This window comes from Mesocricetus auratus, unplaced genomic scaffold (genome assembly GCF_017639785.1).
Source record: "Mesocricetus auratus isolate SY011 unplaced genomic scaffold, BCM_Maur_2.0 Super-Scaffold_100027, whole genome shotgun sequence".
Classification (NCBI taxonomy): domain Eukaryota; kingdom Metazoa; phylum Chordata; class Mammalia; order Rodentia; family Cricetidae; genus Mesocricetus; species Mesocricetus auratus.
Window position 1 is genome coordinate 11050201 of NW_024429208.1, and position 24930 is coordinate 11075130.

The 24930-nt window shown below is 50.6% G+C and overlaps 1 protein-coding gene across 3 annotated transcripts in view; it reads right to left on the bottom strand.

The window, feature by feature from the left end:
• Window positions 1-1115: 1115 nt before the first annotated feature.
• The window catches only part of Bcr (BCR activator of RhoGEF and GTPase), a 117780-nt gene continuing 93965 nt past the window's right edge, over window positions 1116-24930 (bottom strand). For 2 of the 3 annotated variants that reach the window (XM_005070764.4, XM_040732319.1), the window contains 9 exons: window positions 21584-21681; window positions 19380-19511; window positions 10970-11029; window positions 9768-9877; window positions 7866-8005; window positions 5570-5704; window positions 4586-4691; window positions 4104-4266; window positions 1116-3754 (listed from right to left, as the gene is read on the bottom strand). In XM_005070764.4, the coding sequence (XP_005070821.3) occupies window positions 3665-3754; window positions 4104-4266; window positions 4586-4691; window positions 5570-5704; window positions 7866-8005; window positions 9768-9877; window positions 10970-11029; window positions 19380-19511; window positions 21584-21681 (1034 nt within the window). In that variant the 3' untranslated portion in view covers window positions 1116-3664. Of the gene's footprint in view, window positions 3755-4103; window positions 4267-4585; window positions 4692-5569; window positions 5705-7865; window positions 8006-9767; window positions 9878-10969; window positions 11030-17420; window positions 17897-19379; window positions 19512-21583; window positions 21682-24930 lie in introns of those variants that run through there. The other variant, XM_040732318.1, reaches the window with a different exon arrangement.

Sequence of the window (24930 nt, forward strand, 5' to 3'; positions counted from 1 at the left end):
ATGATTGCACACTTGTGTGTAAATTTTCCACACAGAGCCAGGCAGACAGTACAAGAGACCAGGAACAGTAATCTCTTGGGGACTGGACTTAGTCAGTTACCAGTAGACGCCTTTCCTGGTCATTTTGTGCACAACCTCCTGGGAAGGGTCAATCTATGTGCTTGTGGAGTGGGAATGGGGTTAGGGCTGCTGAGGCCTCTCAGAATCCAAGGGTGAGGGTGCAGCTTTTTTTTTTTTTTGTTCTCCAGGGTGATCTCTGTCAAGTCTGTCAGTCAGTAAATGGAGCAGTTACTCCGAGCAACCCTGCCACTCCTAATACCTCTAAAACCCTGCACTGTCATTGAAATGGCGATGGTGACAGTGATACTCCGAGCTTGAGTCACACTGAAAAACCGTATTGCTCAGCCTCCACCTCCTTGGCCATCTGTAGTCTCTGTCAAGTGAGCCTTGTTCTAGGAAGCACTAGGGTGACTTGATATAGGTATTGCCAAAGATAATACAATGGCCAATTGGACATGGCAAGGCTCTTTCCAAGACACCACCATCAAAGGAAGAATCATGTCATATGCCAGAGGCAGCTTCCCTGTAAGCAGGCTTCTGAGGGCAAGGCTAGAGGCAGCTAAGAGTATCCAACTATTCTACACGCCAAACAAGGGTAGAGTCCAGCTGCCCCATCTTCCAATCCCAGCAGGCTAAGGGGCTTAAAACAGGGGTATGGGCATAGGTGAGAACCAGGGCCCAGCAAAGCAAAGCAAGACTGGCATCTCTCCCACCTACAGGGTCAGGACTGGTTTCCTATGTGGTTTCTCTTAGCCAAGGCCACGTATGCTCCTTGTCCAAACTAGACTGCCCACGCTTGAGGACTGCTACTCCCTGTGTGGAAACTGCTTGTTGCCAACCATCTGTGTGCACCCATCCTATTCCACTAAAGCAGGATGTCCCACGGTGGCGCACGCAGGCAACCCCCCCCCCCACCAATGGCCCGATGGGACAGCGAAGGCTCTGCACCACTGGTTCTCTGGGCCCGCACCTTCTAGTTTTGTCAGGCCCAAGGAAAGCAGGGGGGGTTCACACCCGGAGGAAACTGACCGACTAGAAACCATCACAAACTGACGTAGTCTCAGGAGACTTTAATGAGAGTGTCCGTGGTCCTTCCGGCACAGGAGTACAGACAGCTGAGCTCAAAAGCAAGATTGCAGCTGAGAGACCATCCACCCATTGTGGGAGCCAGGTTACCATGAAGTCAAGCCCACTGCACCCAGGACCCAGGTTCCAAGGTAAGAAAGCGTCACTTCTTCCTTCAGAGTCTGGCAGCCATGCTTGGTGGGCAAGTCACGATGGACTCCGGGCCATCATTCTCTTTGCAGAGGGAAGCCCGGGTTATCCCACTCCTGGAGGACACCACTCGTTTTCCAGTCCCACACTGGCTTTGACAGCCTGCAGGCCTGCAAGGTGTGAGACTGCCACCATGGCTGGATGGCGGAGGGACACTTTTAGGACAACACAAGAGCGATCATTCCATCATCAAACAACACCTATAGAAATAAAGAGAAACCGGGAAGGAGATGGGCGAGGGAGGGGGTGCAAATTGGCACGTTGATATATTGCTTTCCAGTTCCAGGTGACAGATACAAATCAAGAGACAACAGAGGGAGCAGAGACACCAGTTGGGCTTGGCTTTTCTCAGCAGCGTCCCTCTTATTGGACCAGGGCCATCGAAACGGACTCAGGACAGCCAAGCTACGGGAGTCCACTAGGTCCAGAAATGCTCAAGGGTAGACCAAAGGGTGACTCTGCTGAGAAAGGAAGGCCAACTAAACAAACGCTGTATGCAGAGGGAGACCCTGCAGGGTCTTTTGTTTCCTGCCCAACACCCTGGGCAGGTTCAAGAGCAGACGGTAGGGGAATACATGGCTCTGCCTCTCAGGAACCCCCATGTGCTGTGGGGTTGGTAGACACCATTCGTGGACACTACTCCAGGCGTGGGAGCGGCCGTGGAGCATCTGACCAGGTGCAGGAATCCGCCCACGACAAGCAGTCTACACCCCCAAGTCACGCCTTTCTGTAGGAGCAGCTCAGGATTCAGGTCTACCAAGTCTTTCTTCTCTCCCCATGTCTACCCCACACACAGCCTTGCACTGGAGCCTTGGCTGGCCTGATGAGCACTATGCTGCCAAGGCTGGTCTTGAACTCATAGTAATTCTGTCTCTGCCTTCCAAATGTGGGATCCCAAGACCGTTTTAAAAAACGATGCAAAGATTTATGGATTTCTTTCTTGAAAATAACTGGCAGTTTCCCCTTTCTCTTTTCACTATGTAGGGTCCTCAGGAAGAGGCTACCCCGATCCTGCCCAGGCACAGGGAATGTGGGGGGGAAGGGCTGAAGGTGGGCTAGCTTCCAATCTGCTTTGGGACATCTGCTCCTACCCCAGGCCTGACTTTCCTAACCTTCTTCCCGTGTTTCTGATGATCCAGAGACATCAGAAACGACTCCAAACTAGAGGAAAGCTGGCTCTTGAAGGAAGACAAATCGCTGCCTGGGACACTGCCCGTCCACGGTGTACATTCTAGGATCTTATTAGGTGTCTGAATCCGTTAGGAAAAAAATTAGAAACTATGTATAAAACTTAAAAATATTCAAGTATCAAAAGCTATTTCGGATCAAAGCCTTAAAACAAGCCACTAGAGCAAGCTGCTGCTTCGGAGCAGAAACTCCTACAAAAGTTAACCGAGTCTGCTCAGTTGACAGCAAGGAAAGGAAGTGACCTGTACATAGGACAGAGAGAGGGGTCAGGGCCAGGCCAGAGAAGTCACAGCCTTTGCAAGCCAAAAGGAAGGACTGGTGCCAGGCAGGCAGTAAAGATTAGTGGGCACGGCCACTCTCCCTGCAGAAGGAAGCGGAAGGTGCGTGGCCAGGGCCTCCCCGCCGTGTCTGGTCCCTGGACCCTTCTGGGCTGCAATGGAGCATACTCCTGAGATGTGCACAAACAGCAAAAACAAGAGTATCAGCAAACAGGATTCTGACCTACTCCTGCCCAGACATCCTTGTAGAAAGACGAAGCAAGCAGCAAGGAGTCAAGGTGCTACCGCGCTGACTCAGCATCTCAAGCCCCGCTACACAGACAGTGGGACCTGGAAGTTAGGGAAATGAAGACATCCCCCGCCCACAATGGGACATGGCTGTGGCCCCCACAATCTGAAGCAGCAGCGGTGTTTATTCAAGACACAAGAGTGAGGGATCTGGTGGTGTCCCTATTCCCCAGAGAGGGTGCATCGGAACAAATGATCCAGTAGAGATTCTTTTTTTTTGTTGTTTTTTTTTAAAAAAAAACTCTGATAAATTAGATTCATAAAAACTGCTCTTTGCCAGCTTTCCCCTGCACGCAGGCTGGCGGATGGGCTGGCCTGGGGTGCCCTCTGGTGGCAACGAGGGAAGAGTACAGTCTGGGGCCAGCCTGGGACTCGCAGACACATCTGGATGATTTGTGTAGACCCCCTTGGCCTTTTGCTTTGGGTATTTGTCTCTTGGCAGATGGCCCGGAGCTTGGGAATGGTTAAATTACACCACAAGAAGGGTCCCATTCCCACTCTGGGGATGGATTCTCTTGTCACAGGTTTCCAGGTCATTCTGTGGGCCTTCTAATGAGCCGGCTGATGCCAGGCCTTTAGACCTCAGTGGAAAACAGGATGCTTTGTCTCTTGCTGTCGGGGGCAGGGATGGTCTCCAGCTGCAGGAAGTACAGCAACACTTGGACCTGTGCCGGCAGAGAATGGAGAGGCAAACAGTAAGAGGCTGCTCTGGGTTGGGGTGGGAGGCTCACCCAACTCAGGGACTAAAAGATCCTGTTAGTGATGGCGGCCCTGCATGTCAACACACCTTGGGTTAGGCAGGTCAAGACCTAGGCTATGTGCACTTGAAAGACCAGCAGGTGGGCTGGGCCTTGGGAATCAAAGTAGCCAGGGTCCTTCATTCCTGCCTGGCCCTCTTTGTGGTAGGGGGTAGGCCTCTGCAGTAGAGGTGGCAAGGACTAATAATACTCAGCTTGGGGTATGTTGAGGCCACCCGTGTCAAGCAAGGGTAACATGAACTACAGTCTACTATACCTGGGACATGACCTCCAGGGACCAGCTGTCAGTCATGGCGATGGGCTGGTTGGGGTTAGCAGGGAGCTTGCTCTCCTTCTCTGAGGGTCTAAGCAGCGTGGGGCCAAAGACTGTGGCGAGGTTGTGCAGGGACATCTTGTTCACCGTCTCCTTTTCAGCCACCCTGTATGACGCCAAAGCACAGGGTGCCACCATTTCAACATCACATTCAGGGCAGAGGTGAAGATTCCACCCCAGAGTCTGAGGACCCCAGGATCAAGAGAACTCGAGGCCATCGAGGCCAAAGGGCAGCTGGGAGCCGAGGACAAGTTCCAGCGCAATTCTGGCCATTGGCTTAATGTCGTGGTACAGAGGCCGGGAGGTGGGGGGGAGCAATGGCTTTGGTCCCTAGAATGGGAAGCTACTGCAGACTTGGTAAGGAGAGAAGGCCCTTGGTGCCTGGTTTCCTGGGGTCTTGGGCTGCGTGGGAGCACAGGCGTTACCTTTTCAAGTGGTCCAGAAGGAAAAGGAAGGTCACTAGGTTGGCTTCCGGGAGGGACAGCAGTAAGTTGAGCATGCAACTCTCCTTTGCAACGGGGTCTGAAAGAGCTACAGAGAGGGGAGGTTTAGTTTCCAGGGGCACAGCCCAAGCCGGAGACCTCTCCTGAGGGTGTCAGATGACACAGCCAAAGCCTACGCTGGAAGATGCCACGGGGTTCGAGCCCGGAGTTCAGGCTCGCACAGCTTAGACTAACCCTCACTGAGAAGGGCCCTGTGAGGGTTGTTTGTGTGGCATGGGAGATGCCTGAAAAGCCTTCTGTCGTCTCCAAGGGTCAAGAGCACCCTGGGCGTGCTGACAGCTGCTGCTTGTGGGTAGAGCTGTGCTCAGGGCCACTTCTGCTGCTGTAAGCACCCAAGAGGAGCCCACGTTCTGAAGGAAGCACGCAGAGTTAGGATAAAGAGAACCGGAGGGTGGAAAGCCCCCAGCCCCAGTCCCTGGGAGTTTCCCTTATTTTCACGTGTACCCTGGGAACACTTTCAGGCCCGAAGGTCCAGGTCTTCTGGCGAACTGGCTTTACAGGCTGGGCCACCTTAAGGTAGGAGCTATGCTTGTCTCATGTGCTAGGGGCTACTTTGAGCACCATCCCCCAGGTTGACCGAAGGTCAAGGTTAGGCTTGAACCTGTGCTTCACTGGGCCAGGACCGATGCTGTTCTACTAAAAGGAGTGCTACGGCTATCGGGATCCCATAGCTGGACATGTCCATGGGACACTGGTTACCCTGTGGCCACACTGAGAGGAGAGAGTAGCCCTGTGACAACCCACAGATGGCTTGGCTTTTGTCCCCTACGCAGCCAACTCTCTCAGGTTGGGTTCAAATGTGGAACAGAGCAGAGGAGAACTGTCCTGACTCCCTCTCCTAATGGTGCCAGTAGGGAGAAGAGGTAGGGAGATGCCCCCCACAAAGTTGAGGCCATCAGTGCTCACCGATGCCCTCGGCGAAGTTGGGGTAGAACTCATCAGTGAAGAGGGGCTCGGGCAGCTCACGGAAGTAGAGTTTCAGCGTGCCAGCAATGGCATTCACGTCCATCTCGCTCATCATCACCGACACATCCTTATTATCTGGAAGGAACACAGAAATGGGTTCCAGGTCTGGGCTTCTGCAACCCTGCTTGGGCTAATGCAGTCACTAATTTGTCACCGTGCTGACAAGTGTGTGCGTGTGCCCATCCCCTTTATGTAGTCTGTCTTCTTTCTCCCGGGCATCTGTGTGATGGAGTCTGGGCAGAATTGCTGGGAAGAAGGAGTATCCCACACCTCTCCCCAAGCTCTGCTCTGCTCTGTGCAGAGCCACCCAGGCCAGGGCAGGAGAAGTAGAGTTCATGGAGCCTAGGTACCAATCAGGCAACTCTGTTCTGTACAAATCTGCTGCCTGAGTGGCAGTTTCTTCCTATTATTATTATTATTACTATTATTATTATTATTATTATTATTTTGTTTTACTAGACAGGGTTTCTCTGTATTGTTTTGGAGGCTGTCGATCCAGCCTGGCCTCGAACTCACAAAGATCCGCCTGCCTCTGCCTCCTGAGTGCTGGGATTAAAGGCGTGCGCCACCACCGTCCAGCAAGGTGGCAGTTTCTTCTAACGGGAAGGCCCTGGGGTTATTCGGGCCATTTACGTGGTGCTATTAGGAGCTTTCTTTGGACTTTTTCCCACTGGTTCTCTGCACCAGAGAGCAAGTCTACTCTGATTGCCCAGAGAAGCTGGAAGGGGAGCAGGGCTCATCAAAGGGTGCTGGGCCCTTGATGTCCCAGGTCAGGAAGGCGGTACAAACTCCTGGTGAGTCCTGCTTCTGTCTTCTTGTTCTCTGGGGATGCTAGGTAAGGCCAATGTGCTGGTTGGTTTTTATCAAGGTGAAAGAAACCTAGATATACCTGAGAAGAGGGAACCTCAACTGAGAAAACGCTCCGGTAAGATTGGCCTGTAGGCTCTTTTTCAATGACTGATAAGGAAACGGGGTCTAGACCACTGTGGGCAATGCCATCCTTGGCCAGGTGGTTTTTGAGAAGCAGACTGAGCAAGTCGCAAGGAACAAGCCAGTAAGCAGCATTCCTCCATGGCCTCTGATTCAACTTTTATCTCTAGGTTCCTGCCATGACTGCCCTTCACGACCGACTGTGACCTGGGAGTTGTAACCTGAAGCAAACCCTTTCCTTCCCAAGATGCTTTTGGTCTTGGTGTTTTATCCTAGTGATAGAAACCGTAACTAAGACTGACTCTGTAAGGGTCTCAAGGTCCTTGCGTGGCACTGGGGGGCAGTTCTGTCTCCCTCGAAGTGTGTGAGGGATCAAGTAGAAGCAAGACAGTACCAGTAGGAACTGAAGTCATAGCCACGCCCACTGTCCTGTGCCATCCTCAAGTGGGTCATAGTGAAAGCATATGGGGCTTTAGTTCCTCCTGTCCACCCGAAAGCATCAGGCCACATCCCATGGAAGGCCATGGTCCAGCTTCGTAGATGTGGCTAGACACGTGAAGGATTCGTGACTTACTTGCTATTTTTATGTATATGCGTGTACCTGTATGAGTTTATGTGTATGGCATGCATGCAGGATCCCACAGAGGCCAGAAGAGGGCACTGGATTCTTTGTAACTAGAGTTACAGAGGGTTGTAAGCTGGATGGTGGGTGCAGGGAATTGATTCTGGGTCCTGTGCAAGAGCAATGTGTGCTCTTTCCTAAGGCATCTTTCCATTCTCTCCATTCACTTCTCTTTGAGATGTGACTTTTTAGGCAGGGCCTGAACTCCTGGGCTCAAGTGACCCTGTCTCAGTCTCCTGAGTAGCTGGAAGTACAGTATAACATCAGTGTGTCCAGATCACGCTCTCTCTAAAATCTTTTTTTTTTTAATTTTCTTTTGAGGCGGGGTCTTGCTCTACAGTCCTGGTTAGCCTTGAATTTCCAGAAATCCTCCTCTCTACCTCCCAATACTGGGAATACAGGCACTAATTATCAATTGCTATCTATTTGACACAAGGAATCACTATGTAGCTAAAGCTGGCTTGGAACTCATTATGTAGTCCATTATGTAGACTGAAAGTATGTATCCTGGCTTATCCTCCTGGATGTCGGAGTACAGGCTCATACTGGCACATCCAGCTTTTGCCTTGCACTCTTAAATAATGAAACAGAAAGCAAGGAAAAGGTAGAGACTGCTGCGCTAGGCCCTCTGGGAGTCTCAGTGTGGGCACCACCTCTGTCCCACACTTCCTGGGCAATACTCACTGACATCAAAGGCCGCCTTCAGTGCCTGGATGTCTGTGGCCACTCCGGACACTCGGTAGATGCCCACCTCCTCCATGCCCCGGCGCTCAATCTCCTCCACACACTGACGTACAATGTAAGGTACCTTGGACCTCTCTCTCCTGCAGGGGGGGGGGGAAGAAGGTAGGTAGAGTTTGAGGCCACACGTGTAAGCTTGGGCAACACACATGAGCTCTTGGGTGTGCTGGGTATATTTTATCAGGAGCTCTCTGAGAACCCAAACCCTCCAGTCACACTGCAAGTGACGTATGACCCTGTGGGAAGGGCAGGCGGCTTGTGACTTTCTTCCAGGGTGCTCAGGGCATACCTCACAGATGCTGGGTAAGTACTCTGAGCTGTATCCTGAACCTAGGAGGCTTTTTCAAGGCAACACTGCCCTAGGAAGTACAGCTCCCAGGCTGTGAATGAACCAAAAGCTTCCTAGAGTCCTGAAAAAGATTCCCACCTTTAAGACAGGAAGTTGGACAGGTACTGGTTCAGATTCCTGACTGCTGTGCAATGAGGCCCCTGAGGCTCCTTGAGAGCTAATGCTTGCACAGGGTAAACACCATGAATCTGCTGTGTGTTGGAGAGTTTTATGTCAGCTTGACCCAAGCTAGAGTTATCTGAAAAGAGGGAACCTCAACTGAGAAAATGCCTCCATGAGATCTGGCTGTAGTTGGGTGTTGGTGGCACACATCTTTAATCCCAGCACCTGGGAGGCAGACCTCTATGAGTCGGAGACCAGCCTGGTCTACAAGAGCTAGTTCCAGGACAGCCTCCAAAGCCACAGAGAAACCCTGCCTCAAAACCTCCCCCCCCCAGAAAAAAAGATCAGGCTGTAAGGAATTTTCTTAATTCATGATTGATAGGGAAGGGCTCAACCCATTGTGGGTGTTTCTACCCCTGGGCTGGTGGTCCTGGGTTCTCTAAGAAAGCATGCTGAGCAAGCTATGAGAGCAAGCCAGTAAGCAGCACCCCTCCATGGCCCCTGCATCAGCTCCTGCCTCCAGGTTCCTGCCCAGTTTGAGTCCCTGTCCTGACTTCTTTCAGTGATAAAAGGTGATATGGAAGTGTAAGCCAGATAAACCCTTTCTTCTCCAAGTTGCTTTGGTCATGGTGTGTCATCACAGCAATAGTAACCCTAGGACATGCTGCATGTGCAAGTCTTCAGTGGTACCCAGGTACCTTGCCACTTTAAAAGCTTTCTCTTATGACAGCCTCCTGGTACAGCTCCGGAACCAGAATGCTTTGAAGATAGAATCCAGTGCGACGTGGGGGCATGAACTTAGTTTTACTTTATAAAGCTGACTCAGATAGACACAGCCGGGTCCTTCCAGAGCCCCAATGGCATAGCTCTACAGGGGAGGGGAGGGGATGTCTTCCTCCCCAAGCGCACTTCTTTGCTTTCTGGGAAGAGCTCAGAAGCGGAATCTCCCAGAGAACCGCTTGGGTCATGAGTGATGCAGCCATCAGTATTCCATCCCGGGAGGTGAATGACAGCTGGGAGGTAGTGGCCTGCATCCCCACTAACTGCCCTCAAACCAACAAACAGGCTTCTCCTGGCAACGGGCTCAGGACAAAAGGGCCGAGGTTCGAATTATTCAACAGGAACTTAGGATCACAACATATTCCAAAGCAAGGGAAGCAAGTCCTGCACTCGGGCAGTTCCTGACCAGGAGGTGAGGACATTCCTGAGATGGTTTTGTAATAAACACAGGAGGTGGCTAAGCAAAGACTCACTGGTCTTCCCTGGGGCTAGTGCCCAGGGCGCGCCCCCCGTCCCAACATGCAGCCAGCAGGGCCATGCACTAAGAGAGCAGGCCTTCCCCTCGGATGCTCCTGCAGAATGCCCCATGAACAAGCCCGCCTCTCACCACTCACTTTGTGACCACAGCAATCTTGACACCGAAGACCCCTGTCTGTTTGCGGGAAGGCATTCTCTTCAAGCTGAACTCCCTGCTCGTGAACTTGACGGAAAGTTTCACTTCAATCTGCAGTAGAAAGTAGAAAGGAAGGGCGTGAGTCTCTCACCCTCTGGACTCCTTGGGCTGAGGTCCCTGGGTCCCTGGAGTCCTAGAACAAGAAACCTTTCACCCGGAGCGAACAGGTCAAGGTCCCGGAACGAGATGGAGGAAACCCTTGTTGTAGTCAATTGGAACAGGGGTGGTCGGGGGGGGGGCACCAAGGGTTTGCTTCTCCTGAGCCCTCACATAGCCTTGCTGTTGTACTTTATTCTTTAGAGTAATAATTAAACAATAATTAGATGGGGCTGGAGTGTGTAGCTCAGTGGCGGTGCACACAATTAGTAGACACATGGTACTGAGTTCAGTTCAAAGCATCAGACCGAAGCAAAAGAAAACAAAACAACCAGACAACCACTGCCCCTCCCCTAAAAGAACACATCACAACAAAAGGCAGGCCAAACAACCTAATCTGGAAATCTAAACTGTCCCTAAACCGTAAACTCCCTAACTCAATGTGACACATATGGAGGGTTCCACTCCCAACTGACTTCCCACTAGTGGGTTAAGATGCCTAAAATCACCCTCTCCACAGCTATGCATGCAAATTATATATAAAATAATAGACAGCAGCAAATTTCATATTTATATTTGGGTCCCATGTCCAAAAACACTTATGTACAATGCAAATATCTCATTATCAGAAAAGAGGGGGAAACTATCTTTAAAACTGCTCTAGTCCCAATCTTTTCGGATACATTTTCCTGAGACATCCAGTGGACCTTTAGTGTCCTGTGAGATGCGGGCGGTCCCAGCGCCCCTGGCATCACAGATCTTTTCTTTCAGGATGGAACATGCAGGGGCTCTGTGGCAACTGGCCACGAGACAGAGAGAGACAGAGAGAGAGACGGGGCGGGGGGGTCCTTCCTATGCGTGGTGTCTCTGCTCTGGAGACCTCCCTCTTTGCCCTGGACTCAGCACTCCGGGTCGGTATATCCCCCCCCCTCGTTCTCCTCTCCAGCCATCATCTCAGGCTTAGCCTTCTGACTGCTCTGGATGGAACTGGGTTCGCTTTAACGTCCAATGGGAAGCAGACGTGAACAAAGCCCCGTGAGCACCTACCCCGTTCATGTCGATGACAGTCCGTTGCCAGTCTCTGTCCTGTAGGGTCTGGGGGTCCAGCTGGAACCAAAAAGGTATGGTTATAAAAGGTCCTCGGGTCTGTTAGGGGGCTCTGCCCGGCAACGGCCACCTCTGCCGCTGTTCTGTGTGGGAAGCAGGGTGCTACAGAGAGGCAGACTGACCCGTTAGAAAGTCCTGGAACCTCAGAGTGCCTGTCGCAGCTCACCGCCTTGAGTTCTGCTTCCCATCCCGGCCCCAGGTGGAGCCCAAGTCCTACTTCCCTCTGCCAGAGGTGTTGCCTGATTTGAATCGAGAGCAATCTGGCGTAAAAACTAATTTCAGTGGTGACTGTGGGAGGGTAGGATGTCAAGAGTTGCCCATCATGCTTTTCTCCCTGAACTGTGCCCAGAGAGATAGAGTGGTACCCCAAACCAGACGTAACCTCACTGTACCCTCCCACTTTGGCCTCTGCAGAACACTGTCCAGCAGCTGGTCTATAGGAACCTACCGTATGCCACCCGAATAAGTAGTCTTCATAACTACCACGTGTCCTGACCTGTGCAAGTTCCCCTTTCTAATGAGCCCCCAATCACTATCATAGGAGGCTTCAGAGAAATCACTAGCTAGGCTAGACGAAAAGGCAATCCTTTGAAACCATGTCATGAGCCAGGCGGTGGTGGAGCACGCCTTTTCCCCCCAGCACTCAGGAGGCAGAAGCCGGAGGATCTCTGTGAGTTCGAGGCTAGCTTGGTCTACAGAGCAAGTTCTGGGACAGGCTCCAAAACTACAGAGAAACCCCCAAAAAAGAAGAAAACACATCACGAACTGAGGGTGGCTCTGTGACAGAGCTCTGCCTGGCATGCATAGATGCCCTGCTTTTTTATCTCCAGTACCCCAGACTCCGGAGATAAAAGAACCACCACTGCTCTCTTTCTACGGAGAGTTGAGCTTTCCTCAGTGTGGGATTATGTGCTGTGGGGGAAGCTCCGGGCCCTTGCTTCACAGTTCCTTGTCGGAATCCCAGGGCCCACCTGTGTCTTGGCTGCCCAAGGACAGTGTCCCTTCCTTCTTCAGAAGCAGGCTGAGCAAGTCAAATGGGAGGGCAGTGATAATGAAGGCCTTCTCCCCCTAGAGACCCAGGATCAGCAAAGGCATGAACGAGCGAGCAGTCCCACGGCTGGGTGAGCGGTAGTGTGAGGAGAGCAGCTGCCGGAGACAAATGGGTGACGGGGACCCACCCTTCCCAGCCCATCTGGGACCCCATGCCTGGCCCACCTTGCCCCTGCACACCAGACAGCGGATGTGGGTCCACAGGGCAGTGCCTCGGGCACACAGCTGTTTTTCAGCAGAGGCTATCCGGCTCCGGCTTGCCCGGCTCGGGTAGAGAAAGCGAATGAGACCCTGCATGGCGGTGGGGGTCAGGCAGCAAGAGCCTTGTGGAGCTGAGCGGCAGGAAAGTGGCAAGTTGCTAGCCTCTGTCTCCTTTTAAGCAGGCTCCCCCAGGGAAGCTCCACCCTACAGTGGGGCCAGCCAAGGTCACAGTTTCCCATCACCCGTACATTCCACTTTTTTTTTTTTTTTGGTCAGTATATGGGAAAAAACAGCTCCGGCTCCAGAGCCTATGGGTTACGGGAATTCAGATATGTCACAGTCTCCTCTTAAGCCGGAGTCTCCTTTTCGAGTGGGTGGCTTCCTGTGGTCCAAATTTAGAGACACTGAGTAACGTGTGTGTTGTTGGTCAGCCCACTTCAAGCTGGCAGTGTCCTGAAAGAATACCCTGAGACCCGCTGATACTTCTTAAATCTCACGTTACTGCCACCAGTGGGATTTCTAAGTCACATGTACTGACGCCAAAGGCATCGGGGGCAGAGAGCACCCTGAATGTTGACCCTGTTCCTGCAGACAATCTAGACACTGTCCACTCTCAAGCACCAAGGCCTCGTATCTAACTCCGCCTAGAGCTGCTGGTGTCAGGCCCCCTGTTTGTAGCTGATGTTGATGTCTGGGCATGCAGCCCTCACAGCAGCCTCAGATGGGTGGATCTGCCTCAGGGAACAGAATGTGCTCAGCAGAGCAGAGAGCAGGTGAAGGATAACAGGACGAGGAGGGCTGGGCTATACTACAAACAGCATTTAAGGTTGGCACACTCTTCTGTGCTGTTATTCAAAGTTCCAGAGGGACAAACAGGCAACAGACCGGAATTTGGAAAAACTGATGACCGAGGGGGAAGAGCTATAAAACAGAAGTGCAGGGAAAAGCTAAAGCCCTCAATGCCATTGTTATTCTAAGGTGTCACACAGTTCCACACAGGCACTGGGCAGTCAGCATGTGTGCATTCATACCGTCTCAGAATGGCAACCTGTCTCTCAGAATCACCACTGTCTCCCTGGGACTGGGCAGGCACTTAAAAGAACAGCTGTAGTCAATGGGTCTGGGGGATGGCCGCCTAGCAGACTGCCTATAAAACTGCCTGGTACATACCAGGGCAGACACTGAATGGCTCCTGGAGCCTACTCTACCTATGACTAGAAAGTGATCGTCCATATTGACTTGTACCAATGTCAGGGGTCATAGAGGCACCAACCACAATAGCCTAGGAATCAGAGAAACAAAAATGTAGGCCGTGACAGGGTAGTCTTATTTAGCTACTATTCACAAGAGGTAGATAACCCTTTGAAAACAACAGTCAGCCGGGCAGTGGCGGTGACGCCTTTAATCCCAGCACATGGGAGGCAGAGGCAGGTGGATCTCTGTGAGTCTGAGGCTAGGCTGGTCTACAGAGTGAGTTCCAGGACAGCCAAGGGTACATAGAGAAACCCTGTCTCAAAAAAATCAAAACAGTCACAGAAGATCATCTCCGGCACAATTTTGCTGGTATAAAATGTGCGGAACGAACAAATCTCTAAAGACAAAAGGCATTATTATCACCCAGATGGCTCTGTGGGAATCTGAGTCATAATCCCAGCAGGACACCAGAAGGTTAGGAGAGATGGCACAAGAGAGAAAAAGATTCTGTGACTTGATATGACGTTATTCCCCAAGAAAGAACTCTTGGGAATTCATCGGTGGTGATTCATCGGTTTAGAAAGTTTGTGAATGGAAATGAGAAAAGGGACGAGGCGGGGATGAGTACAAAGCTCCAAGAGCCCCAGGCGTTGCTGAGTCTGGTGGTTTCCTTTGGATGGGGGTCCTAGCTGAGGGAGATGCTCTCAGGATCCGGCCCCTGTCCTGACCGCATCCCACAAGGCAACAGAATGGCATCCTCCAGCTCAAGCATCCCCACAAGTCCTGGGTTATTGCCGGCCATTGTGGTCTTTACCTTGGGAAATCTCTCCCTGGAGATACCCCCAGCGCCCCTTCCTGGGATGGCCTCCCTATGCCCTGACCTTCCTTGTCCCGCCGCCAGTGCCATCTGAGCCGGTGTGACCTCGCAGCGGGCTGGCCCTGGCTTTGGGCGCATTTGTAGTATTATTCTTGAGTTTCCCTACTCTGGATCACAGAGCTTGGGGATAAATGTCTTCATGTCGTGGCATTCTCGGTTCTTCTTCATGAGGGCAACACAACAGGCTCTTATGTACGATGGCCTTGGATAACCCACAGAATCTTGGGACTGTCTTGAAAAGGACCCTGGACAAGGTCTTGTGTACACACTGCATGTGAGGGCTCACATTCCCCTTGCTGGGTGACTCTTTGAACAGCTGGCACCATCCTGGTGAGAGTCCCAGATCAGTGCCACCGCGGACACCCCTCATTCTTTCTGGCCTGCGGCTCTAATGTATCCTGGGTTCAGAGAGAGGGAGCCCTCTGCTCCTTCGCTTGTGGAACTCCAACTTCAGGAATTGAAGTGGGGACCTGGCAAGTCAACTGGGACAGTCATGTAAGGGGAGTGGGGTGGGAACGGGCAGAGGCCAAAGATTCAGGCTGTGGGACTCAAACTAAGTGTTCCCTCACAACCTTCATGGAGCAAAAAGCGTGCTGGGGCAGGATATTAAGCCCAAAGGAGCCTGACACCTCCTGTCCAGGGACAGGCATGAACAGCAGCATTAGAGACCCCGTCTCCATTTGGGCCCTGCTCTCCTGCCTGGGACCGGACTTCTCAGATACCCAAGGCCAGTGCCTTCTTCATCTCAGCGAAGGGTCTCACCTCACAGGAGGTCTCTCTACTCAGTGTGTGAGCCACAGCTGCCATCCCTATCGACTCCCAGCAGCAGGGAATGGACAGCTCGGCACCCAATCCACACGGCACTCGTGGAAGGCACGAATGTCAGTGGGAAGGCCTAGGCTCAGGGAGGCTGGCCTTAACAGATCATCGATCCCTCTCCCGGGTATATCTAACCCAGAGGACAGTATCTGCAGGTGAGAAAAGGTCAGGACGCAGGAGAGTGGAGCCAGAGAGAGTCATGGTGTCACTGCTCCTCCCCCTGCTTCCTTCCTCCCCAGATCACAGGAACAAGCAACAAGCCTTTGTTGCCAGGAGACCCGGCAGCCACTGTGTAGGTGGGCGTGAGTCATCTAGACCCTTTACAAGCACTTTGGGTTCCTTCCTGCTTAATGGGGTTCCAGAGGCCATTCATCTCTCAGACCATGGTGGTGACCAGCGGGTTGGAGCAGGATCCGGCTGTCTCCGATGCCTCTTGGCTAACAAAGACTGTGACAAATAATAACAGTAATAACAGCGTCGAACGCTGACCAGGTCCGAGTGACACGTCACTGAGCCCCAGATGTATCATGTCTCCCACCCTGACCTCTAGGTAAGGGAACAACAAAGCTGAAGGGTGAGGGGTTATGACTCACTCGGGTCACACAGACCACGGCAGGCTGGGGAGCTGACAGGTCAACCTCTTTATCACACGAATCAGACTCTGAGCTCTTTGTTCAACATGGCTTCATCCTTGGGCATGTTCTCAAAAACCCAATTTGAGTTACCAGAAATCTGTACCCTGATGTTATATATGTGTGTATTTATATACGTATGTAATGTGTGTATATATGTATGTATTTAGGGGTGCTTTAATGTGTGTGTGTATGTATATATGTATTCAGGGGTGCCTTATTGTGTGTGTGTAAGTATATATGTATTTAGGGGTGCTTTACTGTGTGTGTATGTATGTATGTATTTGTGTATTATTTAGGGGTGCTTTAGTGTGTATGTGTGTGTATTATTTAGGGGTGCTTTAGTGTGTATGTGTGTGTATTATTTAGGGGTGCTTTAGTGTGTATGTATGTATGTATGTATGTATATATGTATTCAGGGGTGCCTTATTGTGTGTAAGTATATATGTATTTAGGGGTGCTTTACTGTGTGTGTATGTATGTATGTATTTGTGTATTATTTAGGGGTGCTTTAGTGTGTATGTGTGTGTATTATTTAGGGGTGCTTTAGTGTGTATGTATGTATGTATGTATGTATATATGTATTCAGGGGTGCTTTATTGTGTGTGTATGTATGTATTTGTGTATTATTTAGGGGTGCTTTAGTGCGTGTGTGTCCATCTTGTTTTTATTGAGACCGGGTCTCTCACCGGCCTGGAACTCACAGTGTTAAGGACAGGCTAGCTGGCCAGGGAAGCCCAGGATCCGCCTGTCTCAGTTTCCTCAGCGCTGGGATTAGGAGCATGTCATCACACTAGGTTTTTATCCCCACCTCCTCTCTTTCACTCATGGATCTAGAGATAACATCCAAGCCTCCATATCAGCTATCTCTCCCTCATACTGCCCGCTCCCCCTTTGACACTGTCTCATAAAGCCCAGGCTGGCCTCTAATAATTCACGATGTGGCTGTGACTGGTCTTGGAGTCATGGGCAGGCTGGCCTCCAGTAATTCATTATGTGGTTGTGGCTGGTCTTGGGAGTCGTGGGATTTCCTGCCTCTACCTCCAAAGGCTGGGATTACAGGTGTACACCACCGCCTTTGATATCTGGTTGGGTTCTTTATCTCCTACTTTCCTCCAGGTAATGTCTGCTGACCTGACTGTCCTTCAGCAAAAAATCCCATCAGGCTGGTCCAGCCAGAACCCCCGCCCTCACTTGCAGCCCTTCTTATTGGTAATCTTCCACCCACTGACCCTCAGCCAGCTCCTTGGCTGTAGATTCCCACTGGTCTGGGCTGTATCTGCAGCTGAGCCCTGTTCTATATAAAGGCATCTCTTCCCTCTCAGAGGCATCCTTTGCTGCCTTCACTGCTCTCTGGTTCTGGAACTTTCTCTTTCCTCACTAGGCTGGTTTCATGGCACTCAGGACTGCCTGACAGAAAAGCAAGTACATCAAGAGACACTTTGTTCATATAGCAGTGTCCCAGCAAGAGGGTTCCAAAGAAGCTTGGTTTGATAGAGCAACTCTGTCTTCCTTCCCTTGAGAACCCTGGTTTTCTAGTGGTAGTACTCAGAGGTCCTGGTTCAAATCCAGCCATTCCCAAGATTCTAGAGGTGAAAACTCAAGTCACCCAAGACAGTTAGTAGGACCTGAATTTCTTTTTGCTATACTTGATAAAACCACGAAGGAGCTGGGAACCCAGTCTGTTGCCATCCTTGGAATCACCCTTGAGCGAGGCTGGGTAGTACAGGCTTCAAGAGACACCGGAGTCTGGGATGTGTGTGAAGAATGCCTAGGTTGTGGGCAGATACCAAGAGGGAGAAGGGAAATATAGCAATGACTACTGGCCCTAACATATCCCAGACAGTACTGCTCACCACAGGAGGGCCTGGAACAGTTGGGAAAGTCAAACGAGCGTTCTTCAAGACTTGCTACAGTTGGGTGTAGCACACACCTGATCCCATCTACTAAGGAGGCTGAGGCAGTCGGTCTGTAGGTGAGTTCAAGGCCTGCCTAGGCAAGTCAGTAAAGACTGTCTCCAACTAAAATAAGGAAGGGACGGGACTGTAGAACACTTGCTTGACATATGTATGGTCCTGGGCTCGTTCCTTTCTCCTAAAAAAAAAAACATCTGCTGTAAGCACCACGAGAGAAAACACATGCCACAATCTGGATGTGCACAGCCCTCGGCGTGACAGCCTGGAGACAGTGGGTGCTTTCAGACCTCTATTAGAATGAGATGTCATAAAGCCACTAGAGGAGGTGTCTTTGGGACAGAAAGCTCTCACAGGACTCCTGAGTTCTAGGGAGGTAGTGAGCACAAGCTGTTGCAAGATCAGGCCTGAGTCCCAAACTAGCCCCTGGGTCCCTGTTTCAATCCCCTCTTTCCGTATCACTACCAATATGATGAACTTCTCAGCCTCCAAAGCTGAGCTAAATGAAGCTCATTTTTCTCCTTATGTAACCCGTCTGAAGCATGTTGTTATACCACAGAGAAATGGAATGAGACAGCCCACAACACAGGGCCCGCACCATGGCGATCATTCCACCTGTAACTGTCACTTGGTGGATGTGCAAACACTTAAGTTCTTTTGAAAGTCCGGGGCTGGAGAGGTGGCTCAGTGGTTAAAGCCTCTTACTGCTTTTGCGGGTTCAGCTTAATCACTCACACGGCTGCTCACAGCCGCCTGGAACCCCAGCTCCAGGAGACCTGTTCGGGCACCAGACACACATGTAATGTGTAAACATACATGCATATGTACACATAAGATAAAAATAAATCTTAAAAAAAAAAGACCCATGCTGGAGCATGGAAAAACATGAGGACTACATTACTGTCCAAGGGCAGTGTGGTCACTCTGCGGCTGGCTGGAAGGATTAGTGGCAGCTGCCTGGCAGGGCATGGCTAGAACATTTAGAGGAAAATTTCTGTTCTCCAGGCTGCTCTTGGTATATGGTAATTCCTCGAGGACCCAAGCCCCTGAATTCCCCAACACATTTAAAACCGGGCAGCAGACAAAGGAAAGTCTAGGCAGTGGGGTGCAATACTCAAAACCTGACCCACTTCCGTGTCAGGAAGAGGTCAGACAGAGTGGCTTGGCTGCATGGAGTCAGAAGTACCATCTTGGTGGCAAGAGAGGAGGCAGGAGAACTGCCTGGGAGCTCACCGGCCAGCTAATCTGGATATCCAGCAAAGCAGCAGAAGCAAGAGACCCTGCTTCAAGGTGGAAGGAGAGGTCTCATGACTTCTCCATGCATACTGTGTGGTATGCTGTGCCCACACATGAACTAACTAAATAGATAACACCCCTAGAGAGAAGTTACACTGTGAGGAAAGTAGATACCAGAGCTTTTTTTTCTTTTTGAAATAGGATTTCTCTCTGCAGCCCCAGCCTGGCCTCTACGCGCCAGCGTGTGGTCATAGGTATGTGCGGCACATCTAGATGCGACCCACATGTCCTCTGAGCTACTCCCGCAGAACTGCTAGGCAATGCCAGACTCACAGCGGGTGGTGCCAGCTCTTTTCCAAAGAGAGGCAGATAGTTTTAGCAGCCGCCCATGGGAAAGGCCATGGGGCACGGCTGAGAGGCAGGCTCACCTGGAGCTGACCTTTCCCCATGAGCTTGTCCGCACTCTCGCCGTCCTCCTTGGTAATCTTCATTTTGTTGTAACACTTTTCATAGCACAGTATCCGCAAGGTCTGGGAGCCTTCCAGCTCTATCTCGAACTCCTGCGGTTCCCCCCAAAAGAAACAAAGTTACCCTCGAGCAGACAGCTCCAACCAAGGCTGTGGCAGTTCAGCGTCAGGCGTAAACCACGGCTCAACAACAAATGGTACCCCTGCTGCCCACAGAAGGACCCAGACCTCACCCAACTCTCCTCACTCGGTCCTGGGGCCTCTGTGAGCATCCCTGTCACTACACTGTGGTTCTCTGCCTGGATGTTTCTGAAAGCGCTCAAACCCTCTCAAACCTAATTCAAACTTGGTAGATCCGCATTTATCTCCAAAGAGTGGTCTTGATACGATGGCATCAGAATCTCGGGGTGATTGTTAGAGGCACTGGAATCTTGGAGTGGTTGTTAGAGACAGATATTTAATAACTTTGGGTGGTAATGGCCTGTGAGGTGAGTTCATTTTTAGGGCAGTGAAGCTATTCTGGGTAGTACTCTAATGGAGATACACATCGTTCATTTATTTGTGAAAAATCCACAGAGTGTACATCTAACGTTAACTGTAGCCTTTGGGCGATGCTGTGGTGATTTCGGTACATGACATCATATAAGATTTTAATAGTGGGGAGTATATGGGAATTTCTGCGCTTTCTCCTAATTCTGCTGTGAGACTAAGACTGGAGAATGAAATTGAGCCTAGGGGTACAATTCAGTGTCCAGCAAGCTTAAGTCTGGGTGCAGTACATTCTCTCTTAAAAACCGCAATCCACGGGAGGGCCAGGCAGAAGCCTTGCAACGGTTCTCTGAGCTTTGTCTGCCACTTAATGTGGAGTTAACTTGCTCCTCCAGCAACCTTCTGCACCTCCAGTGAATTCTGCATTTTCCATCCATGCTTATGCACGCACTGCTCTAGTTGGTCATGCAGAACAGCTATTGCTGGGAAGATGTGGCAGGAGTACGTGAATTCCCTCTGTGATCTGGATGTACACACCAGGTGATCTAGACCCCCATCATGCCTTCCTAGGGCTCTGGCTCATGACACCTACCTGGACCTTTGCAGCTTACCCATCTTTGTTGCCTCTGTGGGGTCACAATCCCCCAGTCCCCTTGTCTTCTGAAAGTTTTCTACAATGGGTCTTGGGGCTTTTTAATTTTTTTTTTTTTTTAAAGATGGAGCTGGCCTGGTATTCACTATGTATCTCAGGCTAGTCTTGAAGGCTAGGCAATTAATACCTCTGCCTCCCATGTACTAGGATTGCAAGAATGTATACTGAGCAAACCTCACATAGCTTCATTTTGCCACTATTGTAGATTATTATTTGGCCCTTTGCCCTGAGATGTTCAGAGAGGTAACTACTGGGTCCTACTTAGACAACATGTATTAAAGACAGACAATGAGGGCATGCTATATAGCAAGACCTGGGATCTGGTCCCACAGTCATACCATTAGCCACATGACCAAGGTAGACTAGAGCAGGCTGCCTGGTGTTTCATGGTTCACCCTTTGGTGGGCAAGGGTGGGAGGCAGCTGTGTATCTTGGCTGTTCCACGTGTACTAAATCAATGTTCTTTAGGGTTATGGGGACTGTAGAGACCAGGAGTGGCAATTTAGAGGTCTGAGGTCTCTGTGCAAGCATACCACTCCTAAGGTCCAAGGTTGAGGAGTATAGACACAGGCTACTCAGATCTATTACCTCAAGACAAGCACATGGGGCCCTTGAAAACAGACCAGGGAGGTCCAGGGAGCCAGGCCTATAATCCTGACAAGCAGGGCCTAAGAACTCTGGAAACCAAAATAGCCACAGGAGCTCATTCCAGCCTCAGAGGAAAAAACGGAAAACGGAAACCTAACAACTATACAATAGGCTTTAGCAGGATTCTAAAAGCCTTTTAAAGTATTCCAAACACTTCTCTGGAAAAATGGGTTATTCCTCTGTTGGGAGTGGGTGGCTAAAACTCTTAGGAACACAGAGATAAAATCTCTTGACTGTATCACACACCTTCCCCTCCCCACCAACCTCTAGGAGATTCCAGGAATGCTGGCAACAGTGTGGCTTTCGGGGAAGCCCTCAGGGAGCCCCTGGAGATTAAGATCTGTGGAAAACATCCTGGTGGAGGCAGGCTCCTCACCTCATTCCAGTTTGGCTCAGTCGTGTCCCTGTAGACTCGAGTCTTTGCTTTATTCACAAAATACCCAAAGGAATCCACCTCCAGGGTGCAGTACAGATCTGTGAGAAAGGGACAGAGCGAGCGAGGGTGACCACTTTTCTCTATTACCAGCTTAAGAGCAGGCGTTAGTTACAAAAGCAGGGGAAAATGGCCTTTCCTTCTTAAAATAACCCAGGCAGTGGATGACACAAACACCAGTCCCTCATGCAATACCCCTGACCCTGCCAGAGGAGTTGGGAAACAGGGCTTCTCAAAACATCCACTCTACAGCACCCGACGATCGTCTGCTAAAGCCCCTTCAGTGGTGGAACCTACGCTGGGTATGCAGGAGGAAAGGTGAATATGGCCTTGGAAGCCAGGGTGGGTTGGGTGCCTTAGGGATGCCTCCTATCCTGAGGGTAACAAAAGGCGGAAACCGGAGCCTAGGGGGAGCTCCTAGGATGGGAGCAGACCCTGACAGAGTTTCACCGAGCATGTTCCACGCCAGCACAGGGCACAGGAAGGTGAGGGGGCACGTGTTTGCTGTGTGTGTGATATGGGCAGGTATGAGTTGGAAGAGACAGGTGTGAGTGCTCTGCGTTTTAGGAAAGCCCTGGATGAAGAGCAAGGGAGGCCTGGTGGTGGGGACCGGTGAGGCCATGCCAAAGACCTACATGCATATAGACCAAGATGACAAACAAGCACCATAATGGAGAATGACATCGGACTGGCAGGGCAAGGGGACAGTATGATGACAGCACAGCTGTCAATGACAGTGTCACGAGTCCAGATGAATAATGACTGAGACACTGGTGGAGAATGGCATTGGACTGATGGAACTTTGGGTTAGAAAAGCCTTTGGATGACATGAGCAGAGTTGAAGGAGCTATTCTGCTGTGAGTCTGGAGGACCAGAAGACCAAGAGACATTTGGGACAGTGGAGGCCCACCTCATTAGGTTCCAGAGAGGAACGGGGAGGGGGATAGAGGAAGTCATTCAGGTTATATTCTTGTTATAGAATATTAATTTACGAGGTGCTACATTTGTTTATGCCATAGAACATGTTTAATGATACAAAGATGTGTTGCATTCTTCTGTGTTGTAACTGTTTAACTCTGTGATACTGTGTTACTGTGCCTGTCTAAAACATCCATTGATCCAATAAAGAGCTGAATGGCCAACAGCAAGACAGGAGGAAGGACAGATAGTGCTGGCAGGCAGAAAGAATAAACAGGAGGAGAAATCGGGAGAAAAAGGAGAGAGGAGGAGGACTCTAGGGACCGCCACCCAGCTACACAGCAAGCCATAAAGTAAGAAGAAAGGTATTACAGAAATAGAGAAAGATAAAAGCCCAGAGGTAAAAGGCAGACGGGTCAATTCAAGTTAAGAAAGCTGGCTAGAAACAAGCCAAGCTACAGCCAGGCATTTATAAGTAAGAATAATCCTCTGTGTGATTTATTTGGGAGCTGGGTGGTGGGCCACCAAAGAGCTAAGAGTAAAAAAACAACTCCATATTCTGGCAAATAATCGAGCTGTATTTGACCCATGCTGAGAACTTAAGTGAGGCTGAATTTCAAAAATAATGCGCTAATTTGTTTCATGGAAGAAATTTCAAGGAAAGATGACATCCAGGCTGTAGCCTGGCTATTGCCCATGGATGGCTCTTACCCAGACATAAAAATTGGGCAATTTGTTAAGGAAAGGAGCTTGAACAAGTTGATCATGATAGCCAAGACCTGAGGTGGCAATGTGGCTGTAACTATTAAAGACAAACCTTCCTTTGAATTAGGACAAAATGAAAGGTGCCCTGAGATCAAGACCCCATCCATCAAAATCCCCAGTGTGGAAATGCAAATCCACTTGAGAGGAGAAAGTCTAGAGTGCTGCAGAAGGGTTCCCTGCTCCTGGAAAGCAGCTGCCCAGGGAAGTGTTTCCCCGGGTCATTAGCACACAGAAGCTGTGGTGCCAGGGGACCAGACTCTATCCCAAGCTGGCAGCGGAACTTGGTAATGTTGTCCACATGGTATTGCTGGTTTTACAGACATGAAAGATGTAAGACTGGGGTGAAGGGGCAGTCATGGAATCTTGTACAATGGTTTCAGAGAGCAACTGAGGCCAGACAACGTACAATAGAGTTGGAATCTCTTTGAGGAGACCTCAAGAGGCCACTGGGTTAAGCTGTGAAGGTAAAGCCTAAGTTGCAATGGAGACCCAGCATGGTGAATATGCCAGGACATGGAGGGCCACCAAGGAAAGCTGTTGATTTGGAGAAGTTCTGGCAAAAGAGGGGGCAACAGGCTGCAGAGCGGGGCACGGGAGAGGCTACCCAGTCCTTATCAAGTTCAGAAAGTTCCATCATGAGTCCAAGACATTGGACATAAAGCTTCCGGCTTTAGTGTTTGCCTTCTGTCTCCTGAGTGTTGGGGTTACAAGTGTGCTCCGCCATGCCCAGCTTTGATAACTTTCGATACATTAAAAGTTTTGTACAAATAATGTAATAATTTCAGAAAGCTGCTCTCATCCCAGAAGCCTCCTTGGGTCCAATCCTAAACCAGTCTCATTCTTACTTTAGCCTGATGCCTGACAGGCTGGCTGTCTGACTCCAGCCTCTGCCCTTTCTACAAATCTAACATACATGGAATGACACAAGATACAGATTTTTTTTTGGCCTTATTTCCTTTGTTCGGTGCATCTTTATGTCTATCTAACCTGTAACATCCACCAGCAGCTAGCTCATTCCTCTTTTAGGGGCCACTGTACGGGTGCCCCATTATGTCTGCACAGGACTTCACGTGGGCACGTTTCTCTAGAGCGCAGACTCAAGAGTGGCGCTGGTGGACTCTAGGAGCGGAGGCTTGTCTCACTTTGTAAGGAGCTGTGCAACGGGAGTGGGCCTCAGCGGTAGAGCGGGGGCTCAGATGCACAAGGAGGCCCTCTGTTCAATTCCCGCCACCAACCAAACAAACAAACCCTGCAGTGTTTTCCAGGATGGCTGAACAGTGTGACATCTACACACGCAGCTCCTGTTCCTCTGTCTCTCCATCAATATTTGACACTGTTCAATGCATCTTTTGTCCTAAGGTGTTGGGGTTGGAGACCAGAAGAGCTGCGATGCAGTCACCCTTAGACCACTGGAGCAGCTGGCTGGGAGAGAAAGGTGTTGTCGATCCCGTTCCAGAGAACAGCTGAATCTCCCCTGCTGATGGGGCTAAGGGACCTCTGCCTGCACTCCCTGAATCAGAGTTTAGGCTCCCTGGCATCTTGTGGCTATCAGGCCTTGGGCTCAAATTCTAGATCTAATAATGAAAAGACCTGCCAGCAGGTGGCAG